At 40.9% G+C, this 13,944-nt stretch overlaps 1 protein-coding gene across 2 annotated transcripts in view; it reads right to left on the reverse strand.

Annotated features, from left to right (window-relative positions):
• LOC137384137 (dysbindin-like) overlaps positions 1–13,944 on the reverse strand; it is a 313,146-nt gene that overhangs the window by 244,978 nt on the left and 54,224 nt on the right. For both annotated transcript variants that reach the window (XM_068057754.1, XM_068057752.1), the window contains exon 5: positions 12,888–13,020. In XM_068057754.1, the coding sequence (XP_067913855.1) occupies positions 12,888–13,020 (133 nt within the window). The remainder of the gene's footprint in view (positions 1–12,887; positions 13,021–13,944) is intronic.

Raw genomic sequence — 13,944 nt, forward strand, 5'->3', positions numbered from 1 at the left:
CTATAATGAATGCAAATGCTTCCAGACCACATCAAATGTGCAGTTTTCCCTTTGTTTAACCTTCAATTACAGTCAACATGGTGCATTTGTTTAAATCACCAAAGTGACCTCAGCATTCCAACATTTCAGCATTTAATACAGTTAGTCAGTGCAATTTTACCTGGTTAAACTCCAGCAGTACCAGAACAATCCTAAAACTTAGTCAAGAGGGTTATTGCTCCACAGACAGCTCCTTAGGCAGAAATCATTAGTTACATGCAGATTATGCATTAGTTTAAATGGGAGACCCAAACATGGCGATAGATTGCCATGTGTTCCAACACAGCTGATTCCATCCAAAAAAAAGTCTCAAAAGCAGTAAACCTACCTCAAGTACACAGACAACAATCATCCGCTAAGCTTCAATTGCACAAAAAAATGTCTCAATAGAAATCAAAGGGAGACACTGGAATGTTTTAGGTCAAGTTGTTTCAAGTTAAGGAAAGCTCTCAATTGAGTAAAATTCCAGATTTTAAAGCTTCTCCGCAAAACTGAGAATGCTACTCTAACAATTCACAAGGCGAGCACTAACTAGGAACTGTTGCATCCAACCTTTGAAGCAGCTTCATGGTTTTCCGGCAGGCTTTCAAAAAAAAAATCAGAAGTTCCGAATTTTTTTTCTAAAAGCCCACTGGAAAACCACAAAGCTGTCCCGAAGGTCGGAAGCAGCAGTTCATACTTGTAGCGGCTGTCAGCTGTGAAACTGACACTGATTATTTTTAGAGCCAGTCTGGGCGGATAGGATTTCTGAAACTCCAATGTTGGAAATCCACTATTTGGTGCAGGGTTCTCATCCCTGTAAATATTAATGTGAAAAATTACATGTTTTTAAATTAAAATGATAGATTACAGGCAGTATCATAGAAGTGTTTAAAATTATGGAAGGATGGGAAAGGGTAGATAGAAGCAAGTTGCTGTGCTACTGGATTGGCAACAAGATGGAGATGGAGAGGAGGCTGTGGAGAGGGAAAGTACTGCGCAAAGCCCTGTGCCAAGTTGGAGCCGGACTCCCTCATGTTCCTTCAGTGACAGAACGCTGCTTGGCAGGCCAGACAACAGACCAAGAATCTTGATGTGCATCACACCAGTGTTCTCCATTGCCCCATCAAAGTCCTCATCCAAATCCCCTGTGAATTCGTCTGTGATCTCACTCTCCAGGGAGCTGGCACACAAACTATCCTTTCCCCTGTCTTGGCTGCAGCCTTTTCGCCGGGCAGGGGTGGGGTGGGGGGGGTGGGGGAGGGTTGGTGACAGAGAGAGACAGAGAGTGTATCGGGATATCCCGAGTGTCAGGGACTGCTGCTGGGTGATGCTAGGGATGTGATGCATAGAGCAGTGCGAGAAGTTGGTGGAGCAGGAAATGTCATGTGAAGATGCATTCACTGACCTTCAGCACGTGCAACGACGACATTAAACTTCTTGTGGCACTGCTGCCATGTCCTCAGGGCCAGACTCCTTGCATTGACCTCCCTGACAATCTGCTCCCATTCCTTGCAGAAGGTGGTCCTCAAAGGCCTCCTGCAGGAAGACGGCCTCTCTTCTTCTGTCCACTTTCACCATTAAGGCCTCCAGTGCCGCATGTGAACCTAGGAGCCCTCCCACTTCCCTGGTGTTCCATTTGTGCAGCTCCTACATGCAGCCAGTATCAGTAAAGGCAGCCAAGCAGCAGCTCCCTTCCACTGAGTGCAGCTCCTCTTTATAGGGGCAGAATGCCTTTACAATGAGCACGCTGGCTACACCATGTGCTATCAAACGCATGCTGCTCTGTTTCCCTCCCCACTGAACGTTCAGACAGTCAGCAGCATGGGCCCCACTCCGACCAACCCTACAATCAGGTAAATGAGGAGGCAGCAGCAGATTTGGGTGCTGCCTGCCACAACAGCAACGGGCCCGGGCAAGTCACAAATCCCATGTTCAAAACCAGAAAATAATGAATTTTTAGCCCTAGGTGTCCTCGAATTAAAATCTATCCATGAATGTAATGCTTAGTTAAGTTGGATGGGCTTGGAACTAATCAAGTTGTATACTGAGTTAATGCAAATGAGTCAAGTGACTTGCCATTTGCTGTGGTTAACAGTCTCGTTTCCATGTTGTTGCTTCTACCTACTTCAAGTCATCCAGCTCACATGGTCAAATCATACATGCAGAACATTCATTTATATATAGGTAGATGATAGATTCTATTAACAAACAGAATTCTGAGGGACAGTATAAATTGCCATTTAGAAAGGCAATGATTAATCAAGGACAGCCAGCATGGATTTGTAAAGGGAAGGTCACGTCTGACGAATGATTGAATTTTTTGAGGAGGTGATCAAGGAGGGCCGATGAGGGTGGGGCATTTGATGTAGTCGACATGGATTTTAGCACAGCTTTTGACAAGGTCCTACACTGAAGGCTGGTCAGAAATATATATGATCCCATGGGGGTCCAAGGGCAAGTTGCATCCAAAAGTGGCTCAGTGGCAGGAAGCAAAGTTTAATGGTCAATGGGTGTTTTTGTGACTGGAAGGCTGTTTCCAGTGGGGTTCCACAGGGCTCAGTACTAAGTCCCTTGCTTTTCATGGTATATCTCAATGATTTAGAGTTAAATGTAAGGGTCACGATTAAGAAGTTTGCAGATGATACAAAAATTGGCCACGTGGTTGACAGTAAGGAAGAAAGCCATAGACTGCAGGAAGATATCAAAGGACTGGTCAGAAGAGAAGAAAACTGGAAAATGGAATTCAATTCAGAGAAGTGTGAGGAAATGCATCTGGGGAGGGTGAACGAGCCAAAGAATGTACAATAAATGGTATGATACCGAGAAATGTAGAGGAACAGAGGGACCTTGGAGTACATATCCAAAGATCCCTAAAGGTAGTAGGATAGGTAGATAAGGTGGTTGAGAAGCCATATGGGATAATTTCCTTTATTAGCTGAGGCACAGGATACAAGAGTCGGAAGGTTATGCTAGAACTGTATAAAACACTTAGGCCACAGCTACAGTACTGCATACAGCTGTCAACACATTACAGGAAGGATCTGATTGCACTAGAGAGAGTGCAGAGGAGATTTACAAGGATGTTGCCAGGAATGGAGAATTATAGCTATGAGGAAAGATTGGATCGGCTGGGTTTTTTTTTTGGAATGGAGGAGGCTAAGGGGAGATTTAATTGAGGTGTAAAAAATTATGCGGGGCGTAGAAAGAGTGGATAAGGAGAACCTATTTTCCTTAGCAGAGAGGTCAATAACCAGGGGGCACAGATCTAAAGTAATTGGTAGAAGGATTAGAAGGGGGTTGAGGAGAAATTTTCTCACCTGGAGGTTGGTGGGCACCTGGAACTCACTGCTTGAAAGGGTGGTAGAGGCAGATACCCTTATTGCATTTAAAAAATACTTGGATATGCACTGAAGTGTCACAACCTACAGGGCTATGGACCAAGAGCTGGAAAGTGGGATTAGGCTGAATAGCTCTTTTTTGGCCAGCACACACATGATGGGCCAAATGATCTGTGTGTGTGACATAAATTTTCTAGGTTTCTAATTCCAGTTTCTTGTTTGCTGTTTTAGCTGAAGGCACAATGGCAGGTATCAACAGCCACCATATTGTCTTCACAGAAGGAGTAAACAGAGCCGTTCTCAACCATTTTAATTTGGAAGTCCCTTTTGCAAAAATCAGAATGCTTTCTAGCACTATCTTTCCCTGTAACTATATGCACCTATGACTAACCACTGAAAAATCCCTCCATTCTGCTACCATTCCATTATTCCGCTCCGTGATGTGTTCTGCCTTGCTAATCCAGGGCACAGGAGCAAACTCTCTCCGATCCAGCAAAACTGATCATTGCATTAGCGAGTGGAGCATTTTGGGGATAACTGGAGGAGGATTCGCCAGATCACCAATGGGGAGAATTACACATGCATCATCTTTTTAATGTTTTATATAACCCATTATATCATCTACCCTTCACAATGTATAACATTTTCTTTCTTTTATGGTTTTGTTTGACTTCTCCAAATTGTGGAAGACTGTCTCTACAGACATTACATTTTTATTTCTACTCCCTTGATCATTTTCCTACATTCCTCCACTGGTTAAGCAACATCAGTCAATTTCCTTGCTACAGCTTCATACAAGCACAATTTTTCTTGCAAAATACTGCAAATCCTTAATCTCAAGTGTGTTACTACCTAAGATTCCCTTTTTATTCTTTGGCCTCCTTGTCTCGGGAGACAATGGGTCAGCGCTTGGAGGTGGTCAGTGGTTTGTGGAGCAGCGCCTGGAGTGGCTATAAAGGCCAATACTAGAGTGACAGACTTTTCCACAGGTGTTGCAGATAAAATTGGTTGTTGGGGCTGTTTCGCAGTTGGCTCTCCCCTTGCGCCTGTCTTTTTTCCTGTCAACTGCTAAGTCTCTTCGACTCGCCACTCTTTAGCCCCGCCTTTATGGCTGCCTGCCAGCTCTGGCGATCGCTGGCAACTGACTCCCACGACTTGTGATCAATGTCACAGGACTTCATGTCGCGTTTGCAGACGTCTTTAAAGCGGAGACATGGACAGCCAGTGGGTCTGATACCAGTGACGAGCTCGCTGTACAATGTGTCCTTGGGGATCCTGCCATCTTCCATGCGGCTCACATGGCCAAGCCATCTCAAGCGTCGCTGACTCAGTAGGGTGTATAAGCTGGGGATGTTGGCCGCCTCGAGGACTTCTGTGTTGGAGATATGGTCCTGCCACCTGATGCCAAGGATTCTCCGGAGACAGCGAAGATGGAATGAATTGAGACATCACTCTTGGCTGACATACGTTGTCCTGGCCTCGCTGCCGGAGAGCAAGGTACTGAGAACACAGGCTTGATACACGCGGACTTTTGTGTTCCGTGTCAGTGCTCCATTTTCCCACACTCTCTTGGCCAGTCTGGACATAGCAGTGGAAGCCTTTTCCATGCGCTTGTTGATTTCTGCATCGAGAGACAGGTTACTGGTGATAGCTGAGCCTAGGTAGGTGAACGCTTGAACCACTTCCAGAGCGTGGTCGCCGATATTGATGGATGGAGCATTCCTGACGTTCTGTCCCATGATGTTCGTTTTCTTGAGGCTGATGGTTAGGTCAAATTCGTTGCAACCTGTCGATGATATTCTGCAGACACTCTTCTGTGTGAGATGTTAATGCAGCATCATCAGCAAAGAGAAGTTCCCTGATGAGGACTTTCTGTACTTTGGTCTTCGCTCTTAGACGGGCAAAGTTGAACAACCTGCCACCTGATCTTGCGTGGAGGAAAATTCCTTCTTCTGAAGACTTGAACGCATGTGAGAGCAGCAGGGAGAAGAAAATCCAAAACAGTGTAGGTGCGAGAACACAGCCCTGTTTCACGCCACTCAGGATAGGAAAGGGGTCTGATGAGGCGCCACTATGCTGAACTGTGCCTTTCATATTGTCATGGAATGAGGTGGTGATACTTAGTAGCTTTGGTGGACATCCGATCTTTTCTAGTAGTCTGAAGAGACCACGTCTGCTGACGAGGGAGCAGTACCACAGGACATGCGCGATGCCAATATCATCACCCTCTATAAAAACAAAGGTGACCGCGGTGACTGCAACAATTACCGTGGAATCTCCCTGCTCAGCATAGTGGGGAAAGTCTTTGCTTGAGTCGCTTTAAACAGGCTCCAGAAGCTGGCCGAGCGTGTCTACCCTGAGGCACAGTGTGGCTTTCGAGCAAAGAGATCGACCATTGACATGCTGTTCTCCCTTCGTCAGCTGCAGGAGAAACGCCGCCAACAACAGATGCCCCTCTACGTTGCTAAGATTCCCTTCACAATAAAAATAAAGCAATGATTTTCAAACCTGTGGTGAATCCCTACATATACTGATAACATTCTTTCAGAAGTTGAGCATGTAAGATCCCTACAGAAAATTAATGCAATCACTGCAGATCATTTTTACTAGTACACAACAGAAATAACATGCTAGGTAAAATTTTGCTGAGCCTGCAGACCCTTTAAGGTCTAGGACCCTAGTTTTAATACCTATGAAATATACTGCAGATCTTTTGCATCATGATTTAGATTTTCATCAGCTCTGGCACTTGTGACACCTGAGGGAAACATTTCCGATTAATGAGCCAGATTGCCTCTTTCAGTGTGGAGCTACTTTAGTTTGTTTGGTGGCACAAAATTCATATTTCAAGGATGCTAACCTGCCTAATAGAAGCTAAACACGATGTATTAAAAGAAGCCAAATTCATGCATTTAATGAGTCAGGATCAGTTTACGAGGATGACTTGTTTGTGCTAGCATCTGTATAGCTATTGAAAAGAAACAAAGTGAAAGAATACGAGGCAAAGAAAAGCAAGAATAAAACATTTACAAAAAGATTGCTCAAAAGAATAAGTAAGAGAAACCTTAAAAATCAAGACAGACACAGAAACAATTCAACTGGACAGGAAGACAAAAATACAAAATAAAGATGAAAATTAAAATAACCAAAAATGTAAATGAAATGTAAATGAAAAAACAAAAAAGACTACGAATACAATTTTTGAATTCATATATCAACAATGTTTTTCTGCAAACCATACAAATGGAATTTTTGTTTAACTGAAGATGTTTTACAGTGTATTACTGTAATATTTCACCTACATGGCATGTATAGAATTTTGTTTCAATTATGACTTTCCTATAATGTTACATTCAAGAGGCTAAGTCCCAATAGAATACAGCATTTTTGACATCAGTAGACATGAAGCTATGGGTGGTGGCCTTCATGCTGTGAACTGGTAACTAGCTATCCAAAAAGATATGGGTTAGTTACAGGAACTATATATGTGAATTTCTGTAGCTTTAGTTACCTGCCCCATTGTTTTGTGTGCATAACATTGAGATGTACCTTGGGTCATCCTTCTTTTTCAATTAATGCTGGTTAATCAACACTGGGTTAATCAAAAAAGGCATATTGACTCAATGCAGATCTGATAAAAGAATGAGCACAAGAGCTCAGGTATCCTGTAGCAGAAAATACAGTACCACCTAACTTGACATCAGGTAGCTCAAAAGTGGGCTTTTGCCCAGAAACGTCAGTAGAGTTTCTGTTTTCATCATTTTGCATCGAATGAGCAGTGATAGGAATTGGCAGGTCTCACTGTGAAAACTGTGTTCTACCCATTCATTTATTTTCTGCAAAATACACCTGTTTGTTGGTTTACAATCGTACCTCAACTCGCTAGAATGTTCTTCAATTTGTCTTCCATAAAAACGAGAATGAGTTTGTAGCACCTGCAAAATTACAGTATGTTATGATTCCAGAAATCCTTTTGCTAGATACTGGGCAGTAAAGGTGCACTCTGGATTGTCTCTACTTATAGGAGTGCCTGGCAATACCAAACCAAAGAGAATATCTAGCACAAAAACCTAAACCTTTAAACTACCTAACACCATAATTGTCAATGAATAATAAATAAAATATTAGAAAACTATGCATGCTGTCAACCCTCTAACATGTAATACTTTTTGTTTCGCACTAGGGAAAGTGCCACTTTGATGGATGGTTTCTGTTGAATAAAGTGCTACCCTTAGATTATCAAAAGGTCCTGATAAAAGTCCCTGCATTGGCTGGTTTAGAAATTTTCAGCTTTTACACGTTGAAATATTAAAAAAATGAACTATTGCAGAAAAAGAATTTTCTGAACACCAACAAAAAATGGGTAAAGTATGTAACATTAAATTGAAAGCCAGATGTTATTTACTTGAACTTAGATTATGGTACCTTAAATTCACACCTTACAGAACTAGGGGTCATAACCTTAATTAGAGCTAGGCCATTCAAGGGCAATGTTAAGAAACACTTCCTCACACGATGGGTAGCATAAATCTGGAACACTCTCCCCCAAAAAGCTGTTGAAGCGAGGTCAAATGCAAATTTCAACCTGAGATTGATAGATTTTTGTTAGGTATGGCTATTATGGGTTATGGAAGTAAGGTGGGTAAATGGAGTTAAGAAACAGATTGGCTGTGATCTAATTAAATGACGGAACATGCTCAAGGGGCTGATGGCCTACTCCTGTTCCTATGTTCCATTTCATTTACAGTTTTCAAACTTACAACACATTTTTCCAAGCTTCCAAAAACTGAATTCCACATAATAAAGCATTTGTAAAAAATGTGGTCACAAAAGCTATGTCGAATGATAATTTTTTAATCCACCATCTGGAAACCTGAATTAAACTTAAAAGAAAAAGAAACAGATAAAAGGTGACTTTATGAACAACTAAGTTGGCCACAGCAATTTGCATCACTATACCCCACATTCCAATGCATCGAGGTGGAAGCGAGTTGTCTGCCCTGTCCCAGCAAGAACAATGACCTGGAGAATCTGAGTGAACTACCACTCCTGCTCCCATTAGCAGGACATTAAGGCCATCACTTGGACATTAAACTGGTGGAGACAAACCACTCAAACATAATCATTTGAATAGGAGCCTGGTTGAGAGAAAGGAATTCCTAGACATGAACTGATTAAGTTGCAAGAGGGAATACATTGGTAACCATCATGTTGAATCACTGGGTGATGGTCGTGTGACAGGCCTCAGTATCTGTGTGCTTAAGCTGGTGCTTTCTCTGCAGCAGGCAGACAAACAGATAGAGACTGACAAGAGAAGACCCAGTGGGGTCCCTCCTCTCTCCCCTACACACTCTATCCAGTCCACTTTGCAAGCTTTGAACCTTGCCTGCTGGCCGTAACCACCTAGGCCTATCACTGCTGCAGACAGAGACTCTGTGAAGGAAATCATCCGCATCACTGTTTCTAGGAGAACCACCAAATCAGCTGTCCACATCTGCAAATTTGATGCCTCAGAACCACCGAATTCAGCCTGAGGCCAGCCAAGTCACCAACTTCCAAAGACTGTATACCCCTTTTTATTTACTCCAGTGTCTAATACGACCAATCTATCCTTCCCCGCTCTGTAACCTACGTGTGTGTGTGTGTGTGTGTGTGTGTGAGTGAGAGAAAGTGTAGATTATTTTATTTAGATTGGTTTAAGTACAATAAAGCTAACCTCCTTCTTTCTTAAATTCAAGGAAACCTGTTCTATTGGTTCTTTTTATGATCATAGCACGAAAATAGTTAAACACTCACGGAATAGGCAAGTATATCCACTTTAAAAAAGTAATTAACCTGTTGTGGTAAAACAAGGACAGGAAAAAGAAGAGAACCTTTTGACCCCTCCTCATCTGATCATAATGTCTTAAACCACACGGAATTCCTGAATTGAGTATTCTAGCTTTTCTGTTGCAAGAAATCTTACTTTACCCAAGAATCCAACATTTAAATCAGCAATGTATATTTTTATGAAAATAAAGCAATATCAGTATTTTTTCATCTACAAGCGCAGTTCTTCATTCATTTAGACAATGAACAGGGAACCAAATTTTTAAAAAACTCTGCCCCATAACAAATTTACGGCATCATTTCTACCAAAATTCAGCATAGTGTGCTTTTATGAAATCAATTTCACAATATTGTATGAATGTACTTTAATAGAGACAAGAGCAACAATTTAATGCTGATCTACAAAAGCTGCGACCCCAGCAAGGTACATCTTTTAAATGGAAAGTATTTATTTTGCAGCAAATAAGGCCAAAAAGGGCTTATGCCAATTTATATCCACTTTAGCATGTTATCATAGAAGTACAAGTTATAATAGGGCTCTAGCTGAGAAATACATCATAAGGAAATGTTGGGGATAAGTGTTCAGATAGACTCAAAGCCCGAAGGGCATAAAATTCAAATAATCTAAATTCAGCATTTCAATATTTAAGCTGATTCTGTACAATGCCAAAAATTCAAATCACAAAAGCTAAAAGTAGACACAAACTTCTCATGAAACAGCTAGGAAGCAGATGTGATTAAATTACAAGAGCAAAGTACTGCAGATGCTGGAGATCTGAAATAAAAACAGAAAACGCTGGAAATACTCAGCAGGTCTGGCAGCATTTGCGAAGAGAGAAACATAGTTAACATTCCAGGTCAGTGGCCTTAACCAGAACTGGGAGTGCTAAGAGATGCAACAGTTTTAAGCCAGACAGGGAAAGAGGGTTGGGGAGTAAAGAACAAATGGGAAGGTCTGTGATAGGGTGGAAGGCAGGTGATTCAATGACCAAAGGGATAATAGTGAAGGAAAAAATAAATGTGTACCACGGTGGAAGTCAATTTGAAGCCGTACTGTTTAGTACAACAATGTAGATTGTTCCATGGAAGCCTCTTGCATATATGGTCTGAAGTAACTCTGAGGTAACTATAACTTGAATAGGAGAACTTTTAACTTTTACTGGCAGTTCACAACTCAGTTTGCAGTGTAACTGCATAGATTCCTAAATCTATTAGTGACATCTTATATATCATTACCAAATGAAAGAGTTGAATAAAAATAAAATCTGGTCTTGTTAATATAGAATACTAAAGTTCTAAAAAAAAGACACACATGAGCAATGAAATATGCATTCAGCCTCAAGACCACAGATATTCATTTAAACAGCATGTTTGTCTGTTGGAAGTTTTGAATGTATCTGCAGTGAATCTGAACGCCTCAGACGAGGAGTCCCCAAAGTATGTCCCGCAGGCCAAATGCGGCCAATTAACTTTTCTGACCGGCCCCCACAAATGCTTAAACAAAAAAAAAAATCGACCACACAGATCAATTTAATAAAAGTTAAGGTACGGCCTATGGAAATGGGTATAAATTTGACCATGCACAACAGAGAAAACGCAAGCCCATGACGCATTGATGTCTCTCTACTCTCATTGGTTCAATTGTAAAGTGCACAATGATTGAGGCCAGCCAAAGGCAAGTAGCGAATAGGCCTATTAAACAGAATGCACTGCAACGGTTCCCACTACATCAGACTTCAATATTTTTGTTGTCATCCTTTTCAAGTACCACATCATTAAGCATCATGTCAAAGAAATGAAAGATTGATGCAGAATGTCGCAAATTTAATGAAAAGTGGTCAAACCAATATTTGTGTCCCTCATATTGATAAAATTATTTGCTTGATATGCCAAGAAACCATTGCAGTTTACAAGGAATATAACATTAGAAGGCATTACGAGACAAAACACCAGGGCAGGTTCTCTGGATATACAGGTGAACGCAGGAAGGAAAATCCCTCGCAGACCAGCAAAACCTCTTCAAAAGGAAATTTGAGGAAAACGTTGCCTCTGTTAGAGCCAGCTACCGAGTGTCTCAGCTAATAGCAGAGGGTCTTTTTACAAAGGGAGAGATTATCAAACAGTGCATGCTACAAGTAGTCAAGGAAATATGCCCAGAAAAGCGAGACCTCTTCGAAGCGCTGAGTCTGTCAGCTAGCAGAGTTACTAGAAGAGTAGAGGACTTAGGTGATGACCTGTTGACAATTACAAGGTTATGCCCAAAATGTTGATTTTTTTCTATTGCTTTGGATGACAGTAATGACATGGTTGACACAGCTCAGTTACTTGTATTCATTCGTGGCACTGACAAATCGTTCCACATTGCTGAGGAACTGGCAGGGCTGCAAAGTATGAAAGACATCACTAAAGGGGCAGACATTTTTGCGAACGTCTGCAAAACACTCAAGCATCTGGATTTAAAGTGGGAAAATCTGAAGTGTGTTACCACTGACGGGGCAAGGAACAGGACAGGGAAAAATGCTGGGTTGATGGGTAGAATTAACAGCCACGTAGAATCAATGGGCATAGCAAAACCAATCGGATTACACTGCATTATGCATAGATATATAGCCGCGGGTCAGAAATACACTAAAGACCCATTTATAACTGCTCGAACTATCGGATAAACATAAACTAAAGTTACTTGTAAAATAGAAAATTTCAAACCCAATAATTTGGCAAATGGCAAAGTGGTCAAACTGTTCACATATCTAGACAACCCAAATTCCAAAAATACTGATATTGAATATGAATAGAAACTCCAATAGACATAAAAGCAACTTTTTGTTCAATTTTTGCAGATTTATAAAATCCAAGGGCATCAATAAATGAGAAAAACATTCCCATTCTGTATCTAAGAATTCTTCCCAATACAAGAAATGTCTATTATACTTGTGTGCACAGCTACTAAAGGTATCATGAGCTGCCTTGCTCTTCTTTTGATTTAGTGTTTAATGAAGCCCCAATAATTGATTTTTTTTTTATCTTAGCCATTGGCCGTAATCACCATCCTCAACTAAATCCACATTTGGACTGCAATGTATACTGCATTCTACAGAGAAGACCTTTTTAAAAATAAATGATGATTTTGGATTTAGGGACCATTTGTCTAAGTAATACAGACATTATATGCCTGTTAATACCACTGGCCAGGACCTCTCCATTCTGTTCAATCTAGAGTATAGCATGATCCAAAGTGCGTGCATAGGCCCCAAAGCCATAAGCCGCAATTAGACTGGCAAAACAGTAGGGTCTAGGGTATTCATGGTGGCTTCAAGCCTCATGGCATAGTTATTCAACAAGATCCACAGCCAAGGGAGTAATAGCAGGCAGCTCACCTTCTCCTTCAAAGAAGCCACATTACAACATGTTTCCCTAGTAATGAAGCTTTCAAGAAACAGGAATATACAGGAATGCTTATATTTTTAACGAACAGCTAAGGACTACTTTAAGTGATTTGAAGTTGTAACCTTGAAAAATAAGCCTGTAATATTTGTAGTTTTAAACTCCAAATTATGTTTGCAAGATAATTTGACTTGTATTCTTGTAATAAATTTCACAACTAAACATCACAGAATACATTACCAAAGCAAGAAAAGAAAAAATTACTGGGCACTGCAAGCATCTTCCTGATTTAACTGAGAGAAAAAAAACACTCACCAAGTCTGGATGTCAGGGTGTCCAGGCCTATTAACAATGCTGGAATTTGTTGGAGCTGCTCCTGCAGCTCAATTAAGTGGTTCCTTTTTTTCTCCCAGTCTGCTGACAGTACCACCACTTTGCCATCTACTGCCTGCAACATCGTGAACCAGTTAGTAAATCCAGATGAAAATACATTTAAAAACAAGTAACAATTTAACTACGATCTAGTTGAAAGTCAAATTACCTGATAGTTTAAATTTTTATTAGCATTAAATTCCCAATTTTACTGTGGCATTAAAACTGCTTAATTCAAATTGTTCAATAATTCTAATCTTTTTCAGCACACAAAACCGATCAGGAGACTGTATTAAGTAGCAGTGGCCTACTGACGCTTTACGTAAATAGTCTGAACTGGCTATTCCCCAGGTTTTACAATACCTATTGGTGAAACTGTTACATGGTGCACCCATCACAACTAGCTGCCAAGTCCATAAATTTTGCTGATGTTGCATTTAAATTGCCTTCCAAAGCATCTACAAGTGATACAGATCAGAATACAGACAATACATAAATGTTTAGGATAAAAAATGAATAAATAAGTGATCTAATGTTGCAACACCCTGTGTGTACTCGCACACTATAGTACACAGCAGTAGAATGCTGATGCATGCGCGTCATCCCCGAATGGCAACGCCATTAAGCTAAAATACCAAGTATAGACTAGGTCCTCCATCATAGATGAAAAGAGGGACAAGTCATCATGGCTGTGTTCACACTTTCAAAAAAAAAGACTTGCATTTATATAGTCTCTTTCATGACCACAGAATGACCCAAATGCTTTACAACCAATAAAGTACTTTTTTGAACTGTAGTTTCTGTTGTAATGTAGGAAATGCGGCAACTAATTTGTGCACAGCGAGCTCCCACATACGGCAGTGTGATAATGATCAGATAACTTTTTCTGATGATGTTGATTGAAGGTTAAATATTGACTAGGACACTGGAGATAACTCCCCTGCTCTTCCTTAAAATAGTGCCATGGGATCTTTTACATCCACCTGATAGGGTACACAGG

This window comes from Heterodontus francisci, chromosome 2 (assembly GCF_036365525.1).
Source record: "Heterodontus francisci isolate sHetFra1 chromosome 2, sHetFra1.hap1, whole genome shotgun sequence".
Taxonomy (NCBI): Eukaryota; Metazoa; Chordata; class Chondrichthyes; order Heterodontiformes; family Heterodontidae; genus Heterodontus; species Heterodontus francisci.